Source organism: Pteronotus mesoamericanus, unplaced genomic scaffold, assembly GCF_021234165.1.
Source record: "Pteronotus mesoamericanus isolate MK-2021 breed Mesoamerican mustached bat unplaced genomic scaffold, CSHL_Meso_final contig_130, whole genome shotgun sequence".
Lineage (NCBI taxonomy): Eukaryota > Metazoa > Chordata > Mammalia > Chiroptera > Mormoopidae > Pteronotus > Pteronotus mesoamericanus.
The window spans coordinates 2,950,004-2,977,973 of record NW_026555060.1 but is presented as its reverse complement, the minus strand read 5'-3'; the positions used below and the strand labels follow the sequence as shown (position 1 = coordinate 2,977,973).

General features: G+C 35.8%; 2 protein-coding genes across 7 annotated transcripts in view; one reads left to right on the top strand and one right to left on the bottom strand.

The window, feature by feature from the left end:
* RASSF6 (Ras association domain family member 6) overlaps window positions 1–18,757 on the top strand; it is a 54,154-nt gene extending 35,397 nt beyond the window's left edge. The window contains exons 4-10 of one of the 2 annotated variants that reach the window (XM_054591556.1): window positions 5,960–6,057; window positions 7,196–7,380; window positions 11,312–11,413; window positions 11,734–11,785; window positions 16,114–16,232; window positions 16,340–16,437; window positions 16,539–18,757. In XM_054591556.1, coding sequence (XP_054447531.1) covers window positions 5,960–6,057; window positions 7,196–7,380; window positions 11,312–11,413; window positions 11,734–11,785; window positions 16,114–16,232; window positions 16,340–16,437; window positions 16,539–16,614 — 730 coding nt within the window. In that variant the 3' untranslated portion in view covers window positions 16,615–18,757. The remainder of the gene's footprint in view (window positions 1–5,959; window positions 6,058–7,195; window positions 7,381–11,311; window positions 11,414–11,733; window positions 11,786–16,113; window positions 16,233–16,339; window positions 16,438–16,538) is intronic. The other variant, XM_054591561.1, reaches the window with a different exon arrangement.
* A 5,556-nt stretch (window positions 18,758–24,313) lies between these two features.
* The window catches only part of LOC129085140 (alpha-fetoprotein-like), a 36,415-nt gene continuing 32,758 nt past the window's right edge, over window positions 24,314–27,970 (bottom strand). For all 5 annotated transcript variants that reach the window (XM_054591530.1, XM_054591545.1, XM_054591537.1 and 2 more), the window contains one exon: window positions 24,314–25,065. In XM_054591530.1, the coding sequence (XP_054447505.1) occupies window positions 25,021–25,065 (45 nt within the window). In that variant the 3' untranslated portion in view covers window positions 24,314–25,020. The remainder of the gene's footprint in view (window positions 25,066–27,970) is intronic.

Genomic DNA, 27,970 nt, shown 5'->3' with positions numbered 1-27,970 from the left:
CACTAGAAATTGTCCCAGATGCTCTTTACATTATCCTCATTTCTTGGATTGGTTGTTTGTTTTTTTTGCTATACTGATTGGGTGCTTTTTGCTTCCTTATATTCCAAATCACTGATTGATTCTCTGCTCGTCTACCCTACTCTTGAATTCCCTATAAATTATTCTTCATTTCAATTAGTGCGTCTTTCATTTCTGACTCATCTTTTTTTATGCTGTTAAGGTTCTCACTAAGTTCACTGAGCATCCTTATCCTTATAACCTGTGTTTTGAGTTCTGCCTCTAGTAGATTGTTATCTCCATTTTGTTTAATTCCTTTTCCAGAGTTTTGTTCTGTCGTTTCATTTGGGATGTGTTTCTTTGTCTCCTCATTTTGGCAGCCTCCTGTGTGTGTTTCTCTGTATTCGGTGGAGCTGCTATGTCTCCCAGGCTTGGTAGAGTGACCTAATGTACTAGTTGTTCCGTAGGGTCCAGTGCACAGCCTTCCTTGATCACCAAAACAGGATGCTCCGGGTTTTCCCCCTATGTGGACCATATACACCCTCCTATTTTAGTTGAACTTTGATTACTGTTGGTACATCAATGGCAGGGATTTACCTGCAGGCCAATTAGCTGCAAAGAATGACTATGACTACTGAATACCAACCACCCTGTGTGTCTCTGGTGCCTTTCAGGCTACTTCCCCAGAGCTGGAGCTCAGTGTAGAGCATGAGCTGTGCAGAGGTCTACCCCACAGAGCAGAACTTACTTCAGCAAGGCTCTGGTGCCCACTGAGTCTACCCCTTGAGTGTGTCATTTGTGGAGGTGGTTGTGTGGTCTGAACATGTCCACTGGGTGTACTGGCTTTGGGAACTCTTGGGAGGTGCAGGCCAAGGTCAACCACTGCCTATGTTCTGCCTGGGGCCACTGTGCATGAACTACAAAGTGATCTGCAAATGGCTGCCACTTGTGCTGGGCTTGGAGGTGCCAAGGTAAGGCCAAGCTGCAAACCAAGGCTGGCTGCTGCTAGTGCCAGGGCTGGGTTCACTTAGCTAGAGGTATGGGGCACACTGAGGCCAGATATTCCTTGTCTGAGAAATTTCAGGAAAGTCTGAAGCATGAGTCAAGACAGGCCATTTATATGGAAAAGACACTGGTAACAAAAGCTTGGGTGGGCCTGAAAATTCAGAGGTATAGGGTCTCAGGAAATCACCAGAGTGGGTGAACAGTGTGAACCAGGTCCATGGAGACTTAGATATGACACCAGCCGGAGAGCTCTGTTATGGGGAGGACTCGTAAAACTCTGCCAGCTCTTCAGTCCTGGAGAAAGCTGCTCCCCCAGCTCCCAGGCTAATGTCAGACAATTCGATTTCTCCCTGTATGTCTTTGGTGCCTTTTACTGCTTCAGTGCTAGAGCTCAGAGGGAGGGAATTTGAGTAAGTCCATGCACAGGCCTTTAAGAGGAACTGCCTAAGATGCCAGAAGCCCTCCATCTCCATCAGTCTCAATCCCCGCTGAATTTTAACAGACAGAACATATAAGAACCTATATTCCTGGAATGGAACCTTGGATGAGGGACCTAGTGTGGGTCTGGGATCCCTCACTGTTCGGGGACACCTCTGCAGCCAAGATATCCCTCCCATTTTTATCTGCCACATATGGGTATGAGACCAGCCTGTTCCATGCCTCTGCCATTCCTACCAGTCTTGATGTAGTTTCTTCTTTAACTCTGTAGTCGTAGGACTTCCATTCAAGCAGTTCTGAATGATGATTGTTATGTAGTTTAGTTGTAATTTTGATGTGGTTGTGGGAAAAGGTGAGTAGTGCATTTCCTGATGCTGCTATCTTGGCTGGAACACCAGTTTGTTTTAATAACATTTGAAATGAGTCACACTGTGTCAGTTTAATGGGAGTGGTAGAAGCTTAAATAAATCAGCTTGTTTAATCTGTGATCACTTGTAATTAATCTTTTATGGAATGAAATCTATAGACAGTACTTTGATCTCTCATATTTGGTCCATGTATTTTCTTTTGAAAACTTTTGTTGTAAAAAGACAGGCTTATTATATGTACTTAAATCAGTTTTTATTTCCTATTTTCATATCTTTCCAAAGTCAGCTTTGGGCCATTTTGGACTAGTCATGGCAGAATAAAATAAAGGGCGAAAACTGGACAGGTGTGCATTTGAATGTTATCAATAGTGTTTTTTCTTTCTTACAATATGGGTAGAGAAGTGACTGCATTCTATTTGTCTATCAAACTTCTACCTCCTTTTTCTTTGAAACTCATTAGAAAACCTCCCCACAGTTAAATTTGCTAATGGTATATATCCTAGAGCTTGGTCAGAGCAGTGCAAATAGTCTCAATCGGGAGTAAGTTTAAATAATTGGTATTACATGGAGTTCTAATCAGTTTTCTTTAGAAAACTCTGGGTAACTGACCTCAAACTTACTCATGGGCAAAGTCGTATATCATGATACTTCAAATTATACAATCCAGAGCTAAAACTGGGGTAGTCTCCTAAAATGATAGGAAGAAAAGGGGTTAAACACTCCATATATTGAGCCATGTTTGTTTCCCAGTAGTAGTGTGGAACTACTAAGTTATAAGAAAATGAGAACAGGTGTGAAGTCTGCTAGAATTTCCAGGAACTTATAGTACATCACTGCTCTATTGAGCCATGTTTGTTTCCTAGTAGTAGTGTGGAACTACTAAGTTATAAGAAAGTGAGAACAGGCATCAAGTCTGCTAGAGTTTCCAGGAACTTACAGTACATCACTGCTCTGGCCTTCTTAGGCATCTCATTTCCCCTTATGAAATAGAATGAGGTTGCTTTGCCTTTTTAGTTTTTGCTTTTCTTTGGCATTCTGTCTCTTCAATTGTTACCCAATTTTCTATGATAATTTTATCTGCCTCCTTTGTTTATTAATCTATAGATTTAATGGATAATTTATCTATCATAATAATACTAGATTCTGAGTCAGGATCTGAATACTTCTCCTTTTGTTAAAGTTATTACCTGTAGTTCTTGGACATTATGACATTTGCTTGGATTGGCTTTTTGCCAGGTAGTAGAGTTCATTGGGAAATTAATTAACAAATATATTAGATTTTCCTTATCTCCTTCATAAGGCTATTGTGAGGCTCAGATAATATAAAAGTTATAAAAACACTTCAAAGTAATTCAAAAATCAAGGTTAAAGAAATCCTGTTTTTTCATATCTACCACCACTAGTATTTTTAAAATTTTTATTGAATTTATTGGGGTGGCCTTGATTAATAAAATTATATAAGTTTCCGGTGTACAACTCTCTAATACATCGTCTGTATATTGTAATATGTGTTCACCTCCCCCAGAGTCAAGTCTCCTTCCATCACCATTTATCCCCCTTTTACCCTCTTCTACTTCCTCCCACCCCCACTTCCCTCTGGTAATCACCATTCTGTTGTCTGTGCCTATGAGGGTTTTTTTTCTTAGTCTCTTTACCTTTTTCACCTAGTCTCCTACCTTTCTCCCTTCTAACAGCTGTCAGTTTGTTTTCTGTATCTATGAGTCTGTTTCTATTTTGTTTATTTTGTTCATTAGATTTTATGTATAAGTGAACTCATATGGTACTTGTTTATCTCTGACTGGCTTATTTCATTTAGCATAATACTCTCCAGGTCCATTCATGCTGTTGAAAAAGGTAAGATTTCCTTCTCTTTTACAACCAACTACAATAGTATTCCATTGTGTAAATGTATCACAGCTTTTTTTCTGCTCATCTACTGATGGGCACTTGAGCTGCTTCCAAATATTGGCTATTATAAATAATGCCACAATGAACATAAGGGTGCATATATTCTTTCAAATCAGTGTTCCAGGTTGCTTCAGATATATTCTCAGAAGTGGAATCACTGGATCCTAAGGCAAATCCATTTTCAAGTCTTTGAGGTATCTCCATACTGCTTTCCACAGTGGCTGCAACAATCATCAATCCCACCAACAGTGCAAAAGTGTTCTCCTTTCTCCACATCTTCACCAACTCTTGTTTGTTGACTTATTCATGATAGCCATTCTGACAAGCATGAGGTGATAACTCATGGTGGTTTTAATTTGCATTTCTCTGATGATTAGTGACATTGAGCATCTTTTCATATGTTTATTAGCCCTCTGTATGTCCTCTTTGGAGAGAAGTGTCTATTCAGGTCCTTTACCCATTTTTAAAATGGGTCATTTGTTTTTTGGTGTTGAGTTTTATAAGTTCTTTATAAATTTTAGAAATTAACCCCTTATCAAATGCATCATTGGCAAATATGTTCTCCCATTCAAGGGTTATCTTTTCATTTTGTTGCTGTTTTCGTTTGCTGTGCAAAAAGATTTTAGTTTGATGTAGTCCCTTTTGTTTATTTTTTGTTTGCTTCCCCTGCTTGAGATAACATAGTAGAAAAAAATATTGCTATGAGAAATGTCTGAGATTTTACTGCCTGTGTTTTCTTCTAGGATTTTATGGTTTCAGGTCTTACATTTAAGTCTGTAATCCATTTTGAGTTTATTCTTGTGTATGGTGTAAGAAGGCAGTCTATTTTCATGTGTTTTTGCACATATCTGTCCAATTTTCCTGACACCATTTTTTTAATAGACTAGCTTTAACTAGTTGTATGTTCTTGCCTCCTTTGTCAAATATGTCTTGCTCCTGATCTTAAGGGAAATGCTTTTAGTTTTTGCCCATTGAGTATGATGTTAGCTGTGAGTTTGCCATCTATGGCCTTTGTTGAAGTATGTTTCCTCTATTCCAACTTGCTGAGTGTTTTCATCAAAAATGAGTGCTGGAGTTCATCAAATGCTTTTTCTGCATCTATTGATAGGATCTTGTGATTTTTATCCTTCACTTTATGTGATGTATCATGTCTATTAATTTATAGGCATTGACCACTAGTATTAATAAGTATTTTTTTGTTTCTACCAGAGTTAATGCCACAAATTCATTATGGGTGAATACTTTTTGGTCATAAGGAAAATAGACATTTTGAAAGAAACTTGTAAAACTAAGGCTGGTCCTATTAATAATAGTATCCATTAACCTAGAGAGATCCTGGAATAAGTTGGGTCTCTAATGGTTTCTGGGTCATCATGAAGTAGATACAGTTAATGGCGATTATGATGAGGTTGACAGTGAAGATGAGAATGATTATAATCATTTAACACATATTGGGTGCTTAGTATGTGTTGGATACTGTTTTAAGACTTTTATACACATTAATTCAATTTTCTCAACCACCTTATCCTAGCCCATACTGTTATCATCCCCATTTTATAGAAATGACACATAGAAGATAAGTAGCTTGTCTAAGGCCAGATTTTTTAAAAAAAGAAAAAAAAGATGAGTATTGGCTCACATGGAAAAAATAAGCAGTGGCTCAGTTTTATTTATTCCAGGCATTTGAATGCATTGACAATTGTTAGTATCCATAGAAATCATGTTTTTCTAGGAAAGAACTTTCCATACACCTTCATTCTTTGCAAATTGCATTCTTCATACTAGTCAAGGCCTAAAAGATGGGCACCATCTTACTATTTTGGAGCTGCTTTACCTACAATCCTTTGAAGAAAAAAAACAGGAACTCAGTGCATGTTGGAAGAATGTACACTTGTGTCTAAACTCTTTTAAGAGCATTGTAAGGCCTCTTATAACAATGGATTATGTTGGTTCCTCCTAATTCTATTTGCGCATGCATTTTACAAAATATATATAACCTTGTGTTTCAGTGTGTAACTGAATTATTGTGTCAAGATATGTCTATAATAAATAAAGTATTTAAAATACATGCTTAGCACTCTGGTATAAATATTATTTTAATAATGTAAAATTGTTATAAACTAGGATGATGTATCTATCTACAGAGGCCCACAGTACTAATATAAATACTCTAAGTCTGAAAAACATCATAGACCTCACAATAAATGAAATTGATGTCATTTATAAGACTTATTATTTTTCAGGGGAATGACACGCTGGGGAGAATTTGACGACCTTCATAATATTAGTGAACTGGACAGGAACCAGATTCCAGTGTCTGAAGCAATGAATCCCCAGGAAGGTCAGTGTCAAACAGTTATTAATGAAGATATTTTAATGCACAAATCATAACTATTTCTCCAAAATTTACCAGTTTATATACCACTACATAATAAACTATTTTATGTTTTTAAGAAAGGCTCATAGGAGCACACTGACTTAAATCACTGTAGTTCTGGTATGATGTTTAAGAACGTTACTTAGCTATTTAAAAATACAGTGATTTTAAAAATTATATTTTGTCACTTAGGAATGACTCCAGAACCCAGATTTTTAGGGAGACTTTAACAAAGTTTATGTTCATAAAATTGTTCAATATTTTCCTCAAGGATTAGGATCATTTATTATACTCAGTAGTTTTTTATGTCAGGCCATGCCAAACCAATTGAAAATGCCAGCTTCTATAACAAGTAACATCAGTAGTTATAACAATAATTATGTGATGTAATAACATCAGTGATTATCACTGGTTGAAACTCTACTAAATGTCCAGTGTGATACTGTATTTTACATGGATTTTGTTTTTATGAATATGCAGAGATCCAAGAAGGAAGGTGGCTGAGACGGAGGTGGGTTATGTTCCTGGGTAGTGATGTTAACAAGCTGGCTTCATACCGAACAAGGGTTCCTTTTGGGGTTATCTTCCTGAGTCTACCAAAAACTTCTGTTGTTTAGCTGTTTTTTTCCCAAACTATTATTAATTCAGCTTCCTCTGCTGTCACTGTAACAAACCATATTCTGTAACAAACAGAGTGTTTCTTCCAGCATTCCCTTATCTTTGTCTTATGGTCTCTTGACATCTTTTAGATAAGGATCTTTTCAATTAACCACTTGGAAAAAAATTGTCATCTAAATCTAGCAGAATCTCAATATCTTGACACCAAAGATAACACAAAAATCTACCTGTATTTTAGGACCAGTGCTAGAGGAAGATGAACTATCTTATATTTACAATAGAAAATTATTTAAAGTCTTTAGGTAAGCTCCCAGCAGCAGGCTCTCTTCCTACATGAGAACATTGCCATTTTCCCACTGTTTCAAAGCATTAGAGACCGTTGCTGAACTACATATTTACTTATTAAATATATATACAAATCCACCCAGGATGCAAAGAGGTGGGCGGCTAAATGATATGGCCTTATCATCTTTATTCTTCCCAGATTATTTATTTTATCACAGCAGCACTCTGAAGCCTCATGCAGATGAAGAGCCAAAATCTCCATTGCTCTATAGGACCATGAGTGAAGCAGCCCTGGTGAGAAAAAGGACGAAGCCTCCAATGATGGACCGAAAAGACAGACAGAGACATAGAGCTTCTATTAATGGACACTTCTATAACCATGAAGTGAGTTATAATTCTATTGGTGTCATTTAAAATAGTGTTGTCTATTAGGCTAACAATAACAACAGTACTAGTATATCTAATATTGGCTGCATATTCTCTGTGTATTAGGTTTTAAATCGATTTTGATGAATTTCCTCATTAATCACTGTAACAATACTATGAAGTAGTGGCCATTATTTTCCCTTCTTTACATGTGAGTTCATTGAGATTCACAAAGGTGAAGCAATTTGTCATTTGTCTTAGGTCTCACTGCTTTTAAGTAGTAACTTTGAACTTGAACGCAGCTTTGTCTTACTCCAGAACCCAAATTCTTAGATGATGGATGAACCCTATCTAAGTGGCAGGTACTGTGCCAAGCATTGGAAATATAAAAATGAATCCACTGATGCTCCTGCCAGGAAGGAGCTCAGGACATGGGCAAAAAAAAAATTGTACATAAAACATTAATATTTAAGTAACATTTAAATTTCTCAAAAGTTCTATTTACTATAATAAATCAAAGGTCTCATTTTGTATGTTCTCTTCCAGATCTTGCACAATCACACGTCATTTTTTATACAAATGTAGCTGTAATTTAGGTATCACTTGTATTCTGATTTTTCACTTAATGTGTTTAATTTACATGTGCCTTTCCATGCTATTTGTAAGACATTTCACTGTACTGAAGGTAGAAAACATACCATTTTTCTAAAACAAATATTTTTCATGTCATGTATTTTAACAATTATTCATCCATTCATGGCACAAATACTTCAAAGGTAGTTACCCTGTGCCAGGCACTATTCTAAGCCCTTTGATTCAAAACATTGATTTACTTATCTTAAGCATTTTTCTGTAGGCCTTTTTACCTTATTCCTTCTTCTTCCATCCTTGTGAGGTTATCAGTATTGGTGCCGTTGGAGGCTGATGGGAACAAACCTCTCATCTGAATTCTTTGTTCAAACTAGACTTTGTTGTTGTTGTTGTTCAAGAGTTATCCTCCTGGCCACAAAGTAACTGAGACAGTGCCCAACCATGTACAGCTACAGATTTCACTGGTTTCTTCTCAGAATTATGCTGTGTGTGGTCATCTTGTGAGGTGACCTGTGTTAACCTGTGTTTCTTTAAGAAAGCTGTGAAAGTCATATTGTACCAAATGATTGGCTTCCATAGGGGATCTCCTGTGATAAAAATGAAATTGTCACTAAGTTAGCTGTGTGTACAGTGGTTCAATGAGTCAGCGCGCTCGAGTGTCAGCTTGATGACCTGATGTCAAATTCTTGCTGAGCAAAGTTAAAAATTTACTCAATCTCTTAGCCTTAGTTTCTTCATCCTTCCTCTGTCACAAAGTTGTTGATGGGATTAAATTTAAAAAAGGTGAGTTAAGCACAGTGCCTAACACAAGGGAAGAAAAGAACTCAATTTACATTACCTTTATTGTTGTTGATTGAAAGAGATCAAGCTGGGACTGCAAGTATTTTATACAAATGTCATGCACTAATAACTAACAGAAAAAGAAAAAGAAAACCCCAAAACCCAAAGCACTCTATCAATGGGTATGTAATTATGAGCATCTATAAACTTGATTTAGTCTTTAAATGTGTTTTTATACCATGAAACTTCTTAATAATGCCAATATTGTTAGCCTGTGGATAACACCCACATTAGAGCTTATACTGTGATATTTGTAGATAAGTTATGAATATGACTTGACCTGTACTATATTTCTATCCATGCAATAAGAAATAATTTTTAATAGGATTGTATTATATGTTTTGGCCAACAAAACTGATATAAAGAATGTTATTGTAAAATAAAACTCTGAAAAACATTATTTCAAATTCTGTATGTAGGCACATGAGAAGGTCTTAGAGATCCTCTAGTCCTACTCTCTTATTTTATAAATGAAATCACTGAGGCTCCTTCAGTTCTCAATTTTAAGTGAGTTGAGAAAGTTGGAATTAGTAGACACTAGGTCTCCTGAATCTTAATCTAGTTCTATTGACAAATTCTATGAAGATATCGAATCATACAAGGTCTGTCCAAAAAAGCCCAGCCATTATTAATATAACAAGAATTATTTGTGTGACCTTGATGTAACCTGGTAGCCAAGGGGAATGGACTGGAAAGTGCATGTGTGAACAATGACAACTTCACTGTACTAGTCAGTAGGGACGGTAGGTGCCACTAAGTTAGCACGTGTACTGTGTGGCCATCAAATTCACAATGACTAAGCAAGTAGAGCAATGAATTTGCATCAAATTTTGTATTAGGCTTGAACATTCCTCTGTGGAGACTATTTGCAGGATTCAGAAGGCCACAGCTGGTGATTGGCAGCTTCATTGCAGTAACGCACCTGCTCATGTATCACATCTCATGCAGAGTGTTTTTGTGAAACAGCAAATCACCCAGATGACTCAGCCCACTATAGCCCAGATTTTTTGCCCTGTGACTTCTGGCTTTTCCCAAAACTAAAATCACCTTTGAAAGGGAAGAGATTTCAGACCGTCAATGAGATTCATGAAAATACAACCAAAGAGCTGATGGCAACTGGAAGAACTGTGTGAGGCCAGATGCCTACTTTGAAGGGGGCTGAGGCATCGTTGTCCTATGTACAATGTTTCTTGTATCTTGTATCTTCTTTAATAAGTGCCTCTATTTTTATAATATATGGCTGAATGCTTTCTGAACAGACCCCATATTGTTCTAGAGCTTCAAGTGGTAGCACTTTTACCTCAATCCTCAGCTGAGATATAACCTGAACCATAAGAAATTGCCAAAATCGGATCATTTATGACCAATCAAAAAGGAGTGATTTCATATGGTTCAAACTAAAAACAATTATTTCTGTGCAGGAGGAAAGTGTGGCACGTCAGTTTGAAAAAGCCTGTTCATGTTACTTTTCTTTCTTTTCTTTTCTTTTCTTTTTTCTTTTCTTTTCTTTTCTTTCTTTCTTTCTTTCTTTTTTCTTTCTTTCTTTTTATCTTGGAAACTCAACTTTTTCACTTTTTAAAAAAAAATGTTTTTCTATTTCTTTTCCATTCTTTTATTGTATTTTTTCATTACCATTTAGTCCCCATAAACCCCCCACCCCTCCATAATCACCACACTCTGTCCATGTCCATGAGTTAGTTTTCCTTCTCGCTTAGTCCCTCCACCCCCTAAACTACCCCGCATACTAGCTGTTATCCTGCTCACCATCTATGATTCTGTCCCCATTTTCCTTGTTCAGTTTGTTCGTTAGATTCCACATATGAGTGAAATCATATGGTATTTGTCTTTCTCTGACTGGCATCTTTCACTTAGTATAATGTTCTCCAGTTCCATCCATGCTGTCGCAAAGGGTAAGATTTATTTTTTTAATGGCCAAGTAGTATTCTGTTATGTCCCATAGTTGTTTTATTCACTCATCTACTGATGGACTCTTGGGCTGCTTCCATATCTTGGTGATTGTAAATAATGCTGCAAATGAACATAGGGGTGCTTATGTTCTTTCAAATCAGTGCTTTAGATTCCTTTAGATATGTTCACATAAGTAGAATCACTTGGTCAAATGGCAGATCCATTTTTAACTTTTAGGTATCTCCATACTGCTCTTCACAATGTCTGCATCAATCTGCATTCCTACCAATTGTGTGTAATTATAACAGTTAACTTATTTTGAAATCTTAAATTATGCTAAAAAGTGGTGTGATTATCTGGTGAAAATATTTTGAAAATGGCCAAATTATGTTTTACCTAATTTACTCTAGAAACAATATAAGGCCACTTACAAGGAGACATGATACTCAACAACAACAAAGAAAGCAAAAACAAGGAAACAAGTTTTTTATACTGGTGATCTTAGATTTTTATTTTATTTTATTTCTTTTGCCCAAAGAAGGCCAGTTTCAAAATATTAACTGTTGTAACCTTGCTGTAATTTTAAGACATATGTCTTTTTTTTTTTAAGACATCAATTTTCACTCCATCCTTTGGATCAGAAACTAAGGTCAGAGTAAACAGTATCATGAACACTGAAGAAGTAATAAAGCAACTTCTTCAAAAATTTAAGGTAATTTTATGACTGAACTGAGGTATAAATATCTTGTATATAATTTAACTGTAGACACATAAATTCTCTCTTCTGAAAAAGACCTACGAACATGTAAATCTAAATTCAATGTTCAGTTCTGAAGAATTCTTTCCTATGTATGACACCTTTTATTAATTGTGCCCGGAGAAATTACATTATTCCCAGGGAGCAGAGAAGGTTTTATGTCTAAAAGTAAAAAATGGATGTGAGAAGATTGATACCTATTTGGGTCTGGTTGGCTTAGAAAACATCATATGACAACAAAAAATTCATGTCTGTTCATTTTTTTCTACTGACAGATTGAAAACAGTGCCCAGGACTTTGCACTTTACATTATTTTTGCAACAGGAGGTAAGAAAGTCTGAGTGTTCTTTGTACATGTCTTCCATGAGTTACAGTTTTCTACCCACAGGGGAGGCAGCGGTGCAGTTTGCTTCATTCTGTGGAAGAAAGGGAGGGAAGAAAGAAAGGAGGGGAGGATGTTCTAGAAGAACCAAAGAATCAGGTATCCTAGAAAACTTTGTAATACAAAAGAATTTGCTACTTGGCCAAACACTCAATTACCTGAATGGGGATTAGAGCCCTCAAGAATCCTTGAAGTTTCCCAACAACTTTTCCAGTAATTGTTGAGCATTTAAGCCATTACTGATCTCTGTACTGCCTTCTTTTTGGTTCTTCCTTCTCACTGTAATTTTATTGGAGTCATCATTGCATATCATTTTTCTCTGATCTTGTCATTAACTCTTTCTTAGCAGAGTGTCTGACACACTGTAGGAGTGTCATTTTTCCTCAGTAGAGAGACAGTCAGAAGTCAGTGGTAGGGGGTAAAATGTTGGAACTAGGGCATTGGGATAGCGTTGCATGTGGGGGGCTGGAAGCAGCTAGTGAGAGATTAGAGAAAACTGAAGGCAATGCTCAAATTTTTGAAAACCGCAAAATGGAAAAAATTGAAATGTTAGAATGTAGAAATATCCCAGGTTAATAATTGAAATGTCAGAATGTTTAAGCCAGAAATGAATAAACAAAATAATATATTTTGATGTCAGAATAACTGTAAGAAAATTAAAGCTGGATCTCCAAACATATACAAAATTAAAGTCCTTATCACTTGAAAGCTTAAACATAAGAAATATACATATACATTTTTAAAAATTCTAAGGATGTATATACTCATATTCTAGTTTAGGAAAAACATTGAAAGGTATAAAGAGGTAGAAACATGTAAAAGATATAAGCAGTAATTTATGAAGGATATCAGGAAAAAAGATAAGCGCCTAAAATATCAAAGGGTTCTTAGTAAAAATAGAAAAAAGTATGATAAAGCAATTTAAAGATTAAAAAATTAAAATGAACAATAAAGAGTTTTTTAGGAAAAGGCTTAAACTAAAGGAAATACAAGCATTCAAAGAACTGCAGTGGTCGAGAAAACACATATTCAATCCAGGATGCAATATTATCTCACACTTCTCAGGTTGGCAAAATTCTTTTTAATGATTCTACCTCTGGCTAGTGTAGATAAAGGTAAAATTACTTCCATACAATTCTGGTGGAAAGATAACTATCTCTCCTTTTTCAGAATTCACTATAGCAGTATTTATTAAAATTTACAGTATATACATGTATTCTTTATCCCAGCAATCCCATTGGTGATAATTTATTTCACAAAAATAAAAACACAAGTACCTACAGGTTTGTGTGCAAGGCTGTTTATAATGACAAAAACTAAAGTTATTCATCCTAGGGGAATGATTAAATAAGCGATTATTAGACATTAAATAGAATGCGTAAGAATTACACCAGCTGAATGGAGAAAATTCTATAATATGCATTAAATGAAAAATGCAAGATGCCTAAAATGTTTATCTAGGATCCTATTTTTATTTAAAAAAATGAGAAATACCTATTTCAATATGTGGTATATATGATCATATGATCGGGAAAAGGGATGGAATAAAAAATACCATGATTAGAAAATAATGTCTACAATAAAATATCACTACTTTTATTGTATTTTATTATTTTAGTATATTACCGTCTTTATGGATTGTATGTTTTGGGTATAAAGAGATATATGAAGGGATGGTACTCAGATGATACAAATGCTGATTGTCTTAGAGTTCTGGGATCCTAGGTGACTTCTACTTTCTGCCTTGTACTTTGTAGTTTCAATTACAAGAGTGTATATGTGTATGTGTCTGTGTGTTTGGACTTTATTGAAAAATAATTGGGAATAATTGACAAATATAATTGTACATATTTGAAATATACAACATAATGATTTGACACATATATACATTGTGAAATGATGACCAATATCAATATAATCAACATACTTATCACTTTATATAAATTTTTTTCCTTGTGGTGAGAATGTTTCATATTTACTCTGAGGTACTTTCAAGTGTGCAATACCATATTCTTAACTATAGTCACCATGCTGCATGGTAGGGCTTCAGAACTTATTTTTTTGATAACTGAAATTTTGTACCCCATTTTCCTTACTCAATAGCATGTGTTATTTGTATAATCAGAAAAAAATGTCCATTTTTACTGTAAAAATGTAGGTTTTTAAAATCTTATCTGTAAATATCATGTTTCCTTTTATATTTTGTGTCAAAATTTCTTGTACATAAAATCAAGGACTGAAGATAATCATTAGAGGAAAAAATGCAGTATATAGTGCCTGTCTGAGTAGTAATCTGGAAAATAAAGATAGCTGCATTTTAATACTTTTATCTACTAGACCCATAATCTATAACAGTGTTTCTCAAATTGTAGTGCACTTTAGACTTACCTGGAGAGTTCATTTAAAAAACATATTCTCAAGACCCTCCAGATCTGGAGACAGTTTAAGAATATGTATTTCCAATAATTATCCCAGGCAACCATGAAGCAAAATCATGAAGCAAGAAACCTTGCTCTATAATATCCCGAATAGAACAAATTGAAGATGCAAAACCAAGTTAACATAAGATACAGAGGTCAAAAAAAGGGTTATTGAGAGGGGCCAAATTGTCAGGGTTCCCTATTGCTTCAGGAATGGTAGAGGAACTAAGGCAATGGACTCTGACTTTGTGGAAATAGGAATAGATAATGTCACTTCAATTGTGGGCTTCTGTGTTCTAGACCCTCTCTTGACTTTTTCCCTCGGATGAGTCCAGCCAACGGATGGGAACAGTTCTAACTCTTGGAACTTTTAAGAGCCCAAAGGAATTTATTTTACAGATAGATGGTGATGTAAAAAGACCTAACTGGTCTACCCTTTCCCCTTTAGTCTATTTCAACATAGCAGAGAGATTGTCTATTAACAACGTAAGTCAGATCATGGGATACGAACCTCTTCTCAAATCCTTCAGTGGTCTCTCTTCTCACAGTAAAAGCCAGGGCTTTTACAGTAAACTCATTACTTCTCTGCATCTTTTACTAACCGCCCCCACCCCTATGTTCTCCCCTATGTTCATGCGCACTATCCCGGTCCCTTGTTGCTCTTTGAAGGCATTAGGCATGTGCTGCCTCCAGGGTGCTTTACCTGTTTACTCACTGTATTTAGAACACACTTCCCCAAATACCTTCATGATTCCATCCTCATCTATTTTATGTCTTTACTCAAATGTTATTTGTTCATTGAGGTCTTCCCCAGTCACCCTATCGATAATTGCAAATTTCTCCTCTGTATACACATACTCACACACAAACATCCACAGTTTATTCCATTTATTCCTAGCTTTATTTTTCTTCTGAATACTTATCACTGGCATATAGAACGTTTTATTATTCTTATTATTTGTATCATTCACTAGAATGTAAGGTCTGGTTTTACTTTGTTTTGTTCTACAGTGTACCAAGAACTATACGGAAATGCCTGACACATAGTAGGAACTTAAAAATATTTAAGGAAAGAAGGAGGGAGGAAATAAGATGAAAATAAGGGCACTACTGTTCATGCTACATTGTGATAAAAATAAAATCACAGGTGTGAAAGCTACTTTGACAGAAAGCTAAAGGTGCTTTTGTGGTAGTATTTATATATAATTCTTGGAAATTAGAAGTTCTGGGAATATACAAAATTGGAAGTTATTTTCTTTCTTATCTCATTATCGTGGCTGAATGGATGAAGCCTACAGATGAATGAAATAATAAAAATACTCCAATATCAAAAGATTCTGAATATGTTTAAGGAATATCCAAGGATTGGATGTGGAGTAAAAGAGAAAGGAAGAATTGAAGATAATTACAAAGTGTTGAACCTGAATAACTAGAAAGATGGAATTACATTAACTGAAGTAGGAAAGTATTAATAAATATTTATTAAATGAATGAATGAAAAATTATAAAGAAATTTTGTACTGTGTTGTTTGATGAAAGGCATAAATGGGGCTGGAGATTTGTCTGAACATACTAACCAAAGGCAAGTTAAATCCTCTGAGTCAAGCTTTGTGGGGTGACAAGAGAAAGAAGTCTATTTTTAGTTCATTTAAAGGTTTTAATTTCAGTGTAAATATTTTGAGTGTGTGCCTCATTTTGTACATGGGTTTGTTTGTTGTTTTTGGGGGGGGAGTATTTTTATATCTTTCACAGTGAGCTAAAATAAAAAAAAGAAAAGAAATGACCATATTATCTTTCTTCTTTTTCTCTGGTATGGATTCTTGATTGTAGTTTGTTCTTGTTTTCATTGGCAGAAAGGAGGCGGCTAAAGAAGACAGACATTCCACTACTGCATAGGCTCCTACAGGGACCTTCCAAAGAGAATGCTCGCATTTTCCTCATGGATAAAGATACAGAAGAGATTAGCAGTGATGTATGAATACCATCACCCTGAATCTGCCTTTGCTTCCTCCTAACTTAGTATCTCTCGCATAAATGCTCTGCTTTCTCTTTGTGTGTGTGTGTGTGTATGTTTTTCAGGTGGCTCAGTACATTAACTTTCATCTTTCTCTCCTGGAATCTATCCTTCAAAGATTACATGAAGAAGAAAAAAGAGAGATTCAAAGAATAATGACAAAGTAAGCCAAGAACATGCATGCTAGGTGCTTGCTCCTTTAACAGGTTCAATGCACAAAATGTGTCCAAATTTTAATATTATTTTTCTCCTTTTCATTTTCAGATTCAATACAGAAAAGGCTATTATACTGAAATGTCTTCAAAGGAAACAGGTAGTAAAAACAGAGACGACAGTTTAGTAGTACAGGCCCTTCTTGCCAAAACTCCAGCAAAATCAGAGAGATGTTACTATTTGATGAGTGCACATTTCCTGTACTTCCATTCATACAAATATATATAAACTTGAATGTGTAGGAAATTGAATATTGAAAAAGATTGTCTCTCTTTGAGATGATCAGGTTCACTAGGGTTCACAGTTGGACTGAAATGAGCTTGAATTTAGTTTCAGTAACTGAAGTAAGCTTGGATACTGTGTATTCCAAATAGCCTTTATAGTAAAACACTCAATGTACTGGAATTTAAATGGTGCCTTCAATATGATACAGTTTAAACATCTTTTAGCCTGAACTGTCAAGAGAACTGGAATATCAACAACCAACTCTCAGAAATGATTCAGAAGTAAAAGCTGCCAGCTCTTGAAATAAAACAGAATCATATTCTTACCCCACCAAGAAATCTGATGGTAACACTGTCTTACAGCTCTTTGAAAATTCTAGTATTTTCACAAAATCTAGAACTGCCTTTGTGTAGATAGGTGACTTTTGGTGATATATGTAACATCAGAACGCTTGGTCCGTTGGGAAGGAAAAGCTTGTGGACTCTGTTAAGAAATCCAAACTGTAATTTTCTCAACCTGATCACCTACCCTTTTTTTTTTTTTTTTTGCTGTTTTACTGAGGACTTTTAAAAATATTCTTAAAGATCTTTTTAGGTCAGTTAAAATAGTTTTCTTTATTTTTCCAAACATAGATACCACAGAGACTTCACATATTTAATCAGCTATTAAGCCAAGACTTGGCCTGTAATAACCATTGTTAGTGAATGAATACAAAAGACAATGCAAATCTGTAGCAGAAGAAGCTAGGCAAGGATTCTAGAGTGCTGCTCTTTTTCCTCAAGACATCTTACTCTATAAAAACAATGCTCAAGGTATTTACACATTGCTAAACCAATTTGGAAAAAAACACTGAGAATGCCACAAGTCTTAACTATGATTCTACTTATGAACTCTGTATTAAACAGTTGTATGCAGCTTTCTTCCATTCTGTAAACTACTTCTATTTGATTTCTCATACACGTTGTGTTAAACTGTTTGAATACATTACATGTACTATGGAATACAGTTGTCTGTACTAAACCCAGTTCGTTTATGAAACATTTTCAAGACAAAAGTATTACTTCTCACTGTCACCAAAACCTAATGTGGATGAGAGGAAAAATATGCTACGACCTTTTCAGTCATAGTAAGTTTTTTTTCATTGCATAAAACTTTATCCTTTCACCTATCAATTAATAATAGAAAAATGTAACAGTTAAAATTCAGTGTACCTAAAAAAACTTAAAGTAGCATCATGTACCTGCCATAAACATGACAAAATATTTCTCTTTAATATATTGAAAGTCTACAGAATGCATAAGAGAAATACCAAGTGTTGGATAGGGAAAAAAAAGGCAGTTTACATGAAAAGTTAAATCACAGAAGGAGAAATACAGATGGCTACTAAGTGTACGAAAAAAGTTGCATCTTAATAGTGATCAACTGTATTGGTCTGTGTCAAATCAGGAGACAGAAGCCACACAGTAATTTAAACAGGGGGTATTTAGTATATAGAATTATTAACTTATGATAGGAGTATAACCAAAAGATGGAAAGAGAACCCTAAAGGCCAGCCTAATGCTGAGGAAGAGGCTCCAAAAAGGAAAACCTTGGTATGAAGGGTTCAGGATTCACAGAAGAAGGTGTGGTTGCAACCCACTGGGTAAAGGAGTCGGCTGGTTGCCCATGCCAGAGCAGGGCCACGGCCATAGGGCAAGCAGGAACAACCTCTGGGAGGCAGGGGTGCAGAGAGCCTTGGGACTTCGCTGCAGGTGCAAGGCTCAGATCACATAGGGTCTGTGTCTGAAGATCCCCAGGAAATAGGTTGGAGGAACAGGCAAGCCCAGGCTCCAGGGTAGGCACAGAGAAAGAGGGGTGCTATTAGGACTGAGAACTGGAGGAGCCTCCTCTGAAGGAACCTAGTACAACTCTGTGTATGTTTTCATTCTGTGGCATCTTTTAGGCAGCATGGGACAAAGGTCAGGCAAGACGTGGCTCATCAGATGGCCAGCCCCACAGGAACATGCACCAAGTGGAGGAGAAGGTGCAGAGAGCAATGATTTGAGCTAGTCGCAGGCCTGCATTGAGACTCCAGGCTATGGCACCACAAACACAATAAAAAATTGGAAAAGACGTTGGAGGAGCAAATGCTGGAGAAAGCTGCACCTTACTGTCAACTAGCACTGCAGAAACGACTCTGGGTGAAGCAGTGGAGAAAACAAGTCACGTTCCCAAGAGCCCGGCCAGCCAGCCCACAGGAATCGGGGAAAGCCTGACTTCTTTCTGTTGATGTATTATGTTTCTCCAGTGCCCTCTACTGACAGATCATGGCATGCACGCTGCAAAGAAAATATATTCAAAGGGTACACATCTACTTCGCAAAGCTGACAGTAAAAAATGAATTTGGAGCAGAGATACAATAAAATAACTGGCATGTCAACAAAACACAAAGTAAAGAAAAGTGAAATATACTTTTTGGTTTATAAAATTAGTAAAGATTAAGAAGTGATAATATTAAACACTCAACAAATTACAAGATGGGTTCTCAAACTACTGATAGAAATACAAGTGTATATAATTTTTTTAAAAAACAATTTAGCAGTAAGTTTATATAACTAGTTTTAATATCTTATATTGAAATAATCAGACATGCAAAGACATTATGCAAATATATTTACTATTTTCCTATTTATTGTTAAAGGAATTAAATAGCTAAATGTAAAAAATAGAAAAAAAGATGAAAAGAAAAGAAATATTTACCTATGGAATCTTATGCAGCTACTAGAATTGTTTTCAAATAAATTTTAATTATGGGAGTAAATTCTTATGTATCTAAATAAGACTACACATAAAAATATACCAACATATTCACTATCCATAAAATATCTGTTTATATGTATGTGAACAGTAATATTTACACATATAACTCAAGCCAAAAATAACATGTTAAATGGGGTTATGTCTGGATTATAGAATTATTAATGGTTCACCTTTTTACATTTTTCTACATTTACTAAATATTCTTTCATGAACATGTGTTACTTTTAAATCAAGAAGTGGAAAAGCTATGATTTAAAAGTTACTAACAAAAAGTAGCAAGAACACATAAACAGTTATTCTAGAAGCAAAAATGTTGAAATACATTATTTAAATGAGACATTAACATCACTTCTGTGGTAATTTTAAAATACATCCATAGTGTCTTCCTTCTTTCAGGAGGTATAGCCTAATCTTCCTCATCTTGAAAACAGATTGGATTTAGTGACTCAATTTTAATGAATAGAGGAAAGCAAAACTGACAGCACCTGACTTTGGAGACCAGGTCATAAGGTCACTGTGGCATCCTCCTTGCTCACTCTCACGGATCATTGGTTCTGGGGGGAGCCAACTGCCATGCTCAGAACAACCCTAAGGAAGGGCCTACACAATGAGAACAGAGACCTGCCAAGAGCCAACAAAGAATTTTTCCCTCCAAAGCCATATGCGTGGGCCACGTGATAGCTCTAGTCAAGACTTTAGATGATTACATCTTTGTGTAATAGCTATAACATCATGAGAGACCCTGACCCAGGAAACCCAGCTAAACTGCTCCTGGTTTCCTGATCCTCAGAAATTGTGTGAGATAAGAAATGTGTGTTGTAGCACGCTGCCAATTTTAGAATAATTTGGGTCTTCACATTTGTCACAATTTCTGAGACAAAAAATCTGTTCAAAGTCATCTTTGCAATATAGAAGAATATAAATTTTTGTCACAAAGTCATTCAGCCTTATTTTGATAGTCAAAATATTTCACTACCAGTTATACAATAGTGCACATTCAATTCCAGATAATAATTTACTTATTAATGGTATAGGGCCTGTCACATTCATCTTTGTGTACTTTGCTGTACTTAATATTGTGCCTTGTGTACAGGATATGCTCAAGAAAAGTCAACTGAATAAAGGACTTGGATGAATTAGTGAATGAGTGAATAAATTATCTGAAATTTTTTTGTAAAATTTCCTGTATGTATGCCTCCTTTTTCACAAATATGATCCTGCTGCTGAAGAAATACATATAGGTTTTTTCTATATGATTTTTCTTAATATTGTGGTATAGTTTATGATCTCTTAGCTGTATTAAATATTCAGATAGGCATTGTTACTATGATTTAGATCTGTTCAGATTGGTTTCAGAAACTGAAGGGGAAGGAGTCCGTTTGCAAGGTAGTTGATGAGGTAGAAAAGACTACAGGTGTATATCTACATGTGAAATGAAAGAAGGGAATAGGGTGCAATTAGAGAGGGCAAAAGCCTTCAATGGCACCATTTGTCTTCTAAATCAATAATAGTTAAAACCTATTAGATTGGACCATTTGAAATTGTTAACATCTGACATTTTCATGTCAACAATTTCATATTGTTCAAACTAATAGCTCAATTTGCTAAGCACCATTTTAAATCCTTTACATATATCAACTTATTTAATGTTCATTACAGTCCCTTGAGGGAATTACTCCTTCAACTTAATTTTATAGGTGAAGAAATTTATCTGCAAAGAGGTGAGGAGATTTGCTAAAATCTAGAAAAAGAACTAGGTAGGAATTGAATCTATGGCTGCAGGATCCACGCTTTTAAACCACTATAGTCTATGGCTTCACTCTAAATCATACCCCTTCAATCTGGTATTCTGTATGTGTTCTCATTTGTAAAATGAGAATAATAGCATCTACCTCATGGGATGCTTGTAGGAATTATAGGAATAATACATGTAAGAATATGATCAAAATACATGGTTGGCACTTTGCATAGAAGTGTGTGATAAATATTTGCTGTTATAATTAAAATACCATATGTCCCCACTCATCATTGTAGCCCTATCTTACACTAAATATTATGCCCACAAATACCTCATTTTTGTCTTAAAACTAGTCAAATTGGTACTTCCAGTCAAGATGGAGGCCTAAGTAAACATGTTTCACCTCCTTGCACAACTACAGCAAAAATTACAACTAGACTACAAATATCACCCAGAACCATCAGATAATCAGGCTGATTGGAAGTCCAACAATCAAAGATTTAAAGAAGCCACATTCATCCACATGGGTAGGAGGGGCAGAGACACAGAGAGGAGCAGAGGCATAGGGAGGTGTGAAGACATGGAGTAGCACCAAGAGGCAATGGAACAGGAAGTTCCACATTCATGTATGGTGGATAAAAATCAGGAGGGATACCTTGGGAGCAAGTGATCCCAGCCCCAGACCAGACCACCCAGCCCAGGGTGCCAGTGCCAGGGAGATAAGTCTCCATAACTTCTGACTATAAAAACCAGTGGGGGTTGAGGCAGCAGAAGAAGCTGCAGGATTCTTTGGAGTCTCCTCTTAAAGGGCCCTCAAAGTTCTTAGGACTTATGCAGGCCCACTCCCTCTGGGACTTAACACTAGGGCAACAGTTGCAAGGGCACAAGTAGCATAAAGGGTGAAAGTGAAGTGACTGGCAACAGGAGAGTGCCAGGAGATAGCTTCCTCTCAGGCAAATCTCCAGAGGCCAGGCAGCAGCATTCTCCCCCCTCCGAGCCCTACCCCACACAGCCACAAAGTGGTGAAACAAATTGCTGCACCCTGGTGATTACCTAAGGCTCCACCCCACACAATTTACAGTTGCCTTTTCTATAATAGATCACACACTACTAAATCAGGGAGTCAAAGCAGCTCTATCTAATACACAGAAACAAACACAAGGAGCCTGCCAAATTGAGGAGACAAATATGGCCCAAATCAAAGAATAGAATGAAACGCCAGAAAAAGAACTAAATAAAATGGAGATAAGCAACCTATCAGATGCAGGGTTCAAAACACTGGTTATCAGGATGCTCAAAGAACTCATTGGGTACTTCAACAGCATAAAAAAGTCCCAGGCAGAAATGAAAGTTATATTAATTGAAAAAGGCAAGTCTACAGGGAACCAACAATAGAGGGGATGAAGCCAAGATTCAAGTCAACAACTTGGAATGTAAGGAAGAAAAAAAGAATTCAATCAGAACATTAAAAAGTTAAAGAATTCAAAAAAAAAAAAAATGAGGATAGGCTAAAGAGCTTCTGGGACCTCTCCGAACATATCAATATCCAAATCATAGGGGTGCCAGAAGGAGAAGAGGAAGGACAAGAAATTGAAAGCTTATTTGAAAAAATAATGAAAGAAAATTACCTTAACTTGTTGAAGGAAAAAGACATACCAGTATAGGAAGCTCAGAGAGTCCCAAACAAGTTGTACCCAAAGAGGAACACACCAAGATATATCATAATTAAATTTCAAAGGTTAAAGAGAAACAGAGAACCTTAAAAACATCAAGAGAAAAGCAGAAAATTACCTACAAAGGAGTTCCCATAAGACGGTCAGCTAATTTCTCAAAAGAAACTTTGCAGGCTAGAAGGGACTGGCAAGAAGTGTTCAAAGTGACCTAGATCACTCTATCCAGCAAAACTATCATTTCGAATGGAAGGGTAGATAACGTGCTTCCCAGGCAAGGTAAAGGTAAAGGCATTCATCACCACCAAGCCATTATTACATGAAATATTAAAGGCAATTGCATGAGAAAAAGAAGATCAAAACTATGAACATTAAAATGGCAACAAATTCACAACTGTCAACAACTGAATCTAAACAGCAAACAAGCAGAACAGGAAGAGAATCATAGATATGGAGGTCATTTGGAGGGTTATCAGCTGGGAAGAAGAGGGAGAATGGAGAAAAATATGCAGGAAATAAAAAGCACAAATTGGGCCCTGGCTGGTGTAGCACAGTGGATTGAGTGTCAGCCTGCGAACGAAAGGGTCACCAGTTCAGTATCCCGCCAGGGCACACGCTTGGGATGCGGGCCTGATCACCAAGTAGGGGGAGCATGAGAGACAACCACACACTGATGTTTATCTCCCTCTCTTTCTCCTTCCTTTCCCCGATCTCAATAAATAAATAAAATCTTTTTAAAAACTTACCTTTTTAAAAAAAGGACAAACTGGTAGGTACAAAATAAACAGGAGGATTTTAAAAACAGTATAAAGAATGGAGAAGACAAAGAACTTATATGCATGACCCATGGACAAGAACTAAGCAGGAGGATTGCCAGGGGGAATGCAGGTTCCGGGCAGAGGGGACAAAGGGGGAAAAATTGGGACAACTTAATAGTAAAATCAATAAAATATACTTTTTAAAAACAAAACAACTAGCCAAATTTACTAACTCCTCATTGTTTGAAACACCTCATACTCTACCACATCTCTGTTGAAACTATGCCCATTTTTTGTCCTTGACCATGCTCTCCCATGGTTTCGGTGACGATGTGTGATCAAAAACTCCTGTACATCATATTATCAGTTAGCTGTGCTCTTGTGACACCAGAACTTTGAAACTTGCCTTTTATTTTAATTGCTTATGTGTTTATGTCTTTTAAGAATTCACTAGTGATCTGGTCTTATTATATTCATGTTATTCTCTGTAGCACCTAGCACGACATATTGAACATAATAGTTAACAAATATTTATTGGGTTTAACTTGCAGTATATATAATAACATGTTGAAATCACTGAAATGAGGAAAAATATTTAAAATCAAGTAAAGAGCACTATAATGAAAATTATATTTTTCCTCTAATAAAAATAATTCACCTATTTAGTAAGCACTAAAATATTACTATTTGTTTTTTTATTATACAAAAATACGTTGAAAAGTAAAAAGTCCATGATAATTTTTTATGTCATTTGTGCCAGGGTTTCCAGGGAAAGACTATTATAAATTACCACTGAAAGCTCAATTTAATTTAAATATGTTAGGACCCTTTGTGTCTAATATCAGTATCATGTATACAGGTTAAACATGGAAGGCAAAATGATTAGGAAGGTAACTTTATTATAAAGCACATTTCATTCAATTCTTCAATAATCAGTTTTAGAAGTGCTATAGAGAGAAACTCCAGTCACTTGGGGTCCTTTCTACTCTGAACACCCAGAAGCCAGTTTCCAGTGGATGTGGCAGGCAATTACATCAACCTGAGGCTTTTCAAAGGCCCTTGATTTCATATTTCTGTTGCCGCTTCTAAGAAGCAGAAAGCTTATGGGGAGAAGAAAGAATAAACTAGGTTGTGTAGAGGTTACTGTAAGTGGATTTCTCTGCTTAGTATGAAGAAGAGATTTAGTATAGACTGGGTAGTGTTCTTGTGTAACATTGTGAGTAGCCAACAATGACTTTGTTGATTCATGTGTTATTTTGAATACTAGACATGGGTTTTGTTATACATGAAAAATAAAATGTAGACCTCAGCGAAGATCCTACATTGACATTTTCTGGAATCATTTAGCCTCCTAAGAGAGACTGGCACTTTTCGATCAGTTTGGACTCCTAAGGAAATAAGCAAATAAGCACATCTGTGAGAGAAAGAAAAACAAATTAACAAACAAACACTTTTTAACAGCTCTGATCCCCAAGTATAAAATCTTTTAAGACTTCCCTATTTCATGCCTGAGTTGGGCTCTGAGGTGCCTGCTTCTCAACGTTTTAGAATTTCTTACAGGCCTAGTCCCTTAGCGTAAGGATTTAATTAACTGCAATGCCTCTCCCGCTTTTAGGACCCCAGACTTGTAAAAAATAAAAATTTGCTGCCTCCTCACAAAAAATGAGACACTTTTGCTGTGGGGCAAAAATGGACAATCAACATCACCTTCTCACTGGATTTTAAAACTGCTCCAGGCTAATTTAATGCTAACTCATCATATAGTTAAGTACAGGAATTCAAGAGGAACAAACCACTAAAATAGATCAGAGTATGTCTCCGCCCTCTTCCTATAAGCTCTTGTAGACCTCTGTATAAATTTCAGCAGTCTTCTCCAATTTTTACCTGTTTGTCATTATTGAAATAAAAATCATTTGCAGAAGCCCAGGTAGATAAATAAAAGTGGGATCTTTAGCAAAGTTTGATGGGCAACCCAGAACTCCACTGCCAACATACACACACATCCTGGGGGAGAGATGACTTTCACTCCTAAGGGCCCCTACAATTCTGTGGAAAATGGTTAGAAGTCTATTAATTTAGTCCTCTTTCCTACCCTCAAACAGTATCACATCTAAGTCATCTAGAGAGATTGGAATCTTCTTGGGCTCATTTTTAAAAACATATTGCTGGATTTTAAGTTTCTTCATATCTTTGGTAACCCATGACTTTTAAAATAAACTGTCATGGGAAATTTTCCCATAAGTATACTCAAGACCCTCATATATAATCTTGGTCATTTTCTCAGAACCTAACAATAGTGGGGGAATTCGTATTTCTCCATATCAGTCTTTCCTGATCTTATTTATTCCGTAGTTTCTTGGTAAATGTCTAATTTGTTATGATAACCATTGCTGGGGGGAAAAAAGAGTTTTTTGTAAAGATGAGGTAGAAGGAAGACATTGGAGAAGACTACTGTAATAATGTAAAATGTCCTGAATGAGGAAAAAAGTGAGGATAACTCCACATCTTGAGGTAACACCCAAGCAAGATTTTGAAATACAAAGCAGGGGCTCCTCTGATGGAATCTAGATAACAGAGCAAAGAAAGAGGAAACGTCTTCCTCATGCTGAGACCAAATCAGCCACTCTTTGTTTTCCCAGAAGCCTGGACATGTGGGGAGACTGCTAACATGTCACCCCCACTAAGACTTTGGGATAAACATTACCAATCTATTTCTCCATACCCTTTGCAACATGCTTTTCAATCCTTTTCCTATTCTAGATACTCTTTGGACATAATTTGTCAGTATTCTTTTTAAATGTCTTATCTTTCATCTCTTCCAAAATTTCAATTCAGTAACAGTAAAAACATACAAAAAAGTAAAAGAATAATGCCATATTAATGATATAAAAAACATGCCAATATAAGAGAGATTGATGAACTTAATGGAAAACAAAAAGAAAGCTATTGGTATGATATTAACTGATATGCCAAAGTACAGAAATAGGAGGTGTATCAGCATTAAAAGACCAGAAAGTCATTGATTCTGAGCTGCTTTAGTTCTGTGTGCTGCCTAGCCCATTTTCCAAACTTCCTAAAGATTCCTAAAGCCACCACTATCTTTTCAATAAACTAGTTTTTACTTGGGTTAGCTAGAATTTGATCCTATTATTTAAAACTAAAGAATCCCAACTGACATACCAGCAAAAATACTGTGCAAAAATATGGACAAAATAATATTTAAAAATACAAGGACCACCCAGGCTGGGTAACGCAATTGGTTAGTGATCGGCCCTGTACACCAAGGTTGTGAGTTCAATCTTGTCAGGACACATACAAAAATTAACCAATGAATGCATAAATAAATGGAACAACAAAAAAAGCTTCTCCCCACCCCCTGCCCCTTTCCTCTTTCTAAATCAATACATAAAAATTTTTTTAAAAAATGTCACCAGGTCATTAAAAAATAAATAAATAAAATAAAAACACAAGAACCAGAAAGTTTACCTCCCATATGAACATTTAAAAGTATATATATATATATATATATATACACACACATATACATATATACATATATACATAGACACACACACACATGATTGTAGCGCACCAAAATTTAAAAGAATCCAAGAAAAAACACAACTAAGATTTTAGAAATAATCAAATTTACCCAGGATTATACTGAAAAGAAACCCCATGTGGATAGCCATGAATCAGTGTTAGAAATAACTAGATTCAACTGAAATATTAAGTCAGAGGACTTTTTGAAATAGAGCTTTAAGGTGACAGAATTTTCTATTATGAAAACTCTATGATTAAGTATCTGAAATATTTTAGTGGTGTGACAAAAGTAGTTGCTTTATTTGTCAACAGAGAAAAAGGAGGCAATTAGAAACTCAGAAAGAATATCCTAGAAAATCATAGCCAAAATATGCAAATTAAATAAATAAGGCATAATTTTCTGCAGTTGACAGTAGGTAAGAAAAGAGATTTCCTTTTGGGGGATACATGATAAGTCATTAGCCTGTGGGTCAATTCATTCACAGCACTGCTGTGAATAATATTTCAAGTAAACACATTACTGAATTTACTATTTAATGGTTTCCAGTTTTTAGCACTAACCTATTAACAAAATATATAATCCTTATATTTACAAAGCGGGATGAATAAATCCAGACAATGTAGAAGTAATGTTATAGCTTTAAAAAGGAAAGCTGGCAAATAAATCAAATGAAATTTACATATGTTAATTATGTTTTAGAGAATTATTAGGCACTGGCTAAAGTTGAGAGATCAATAAATAATATATAA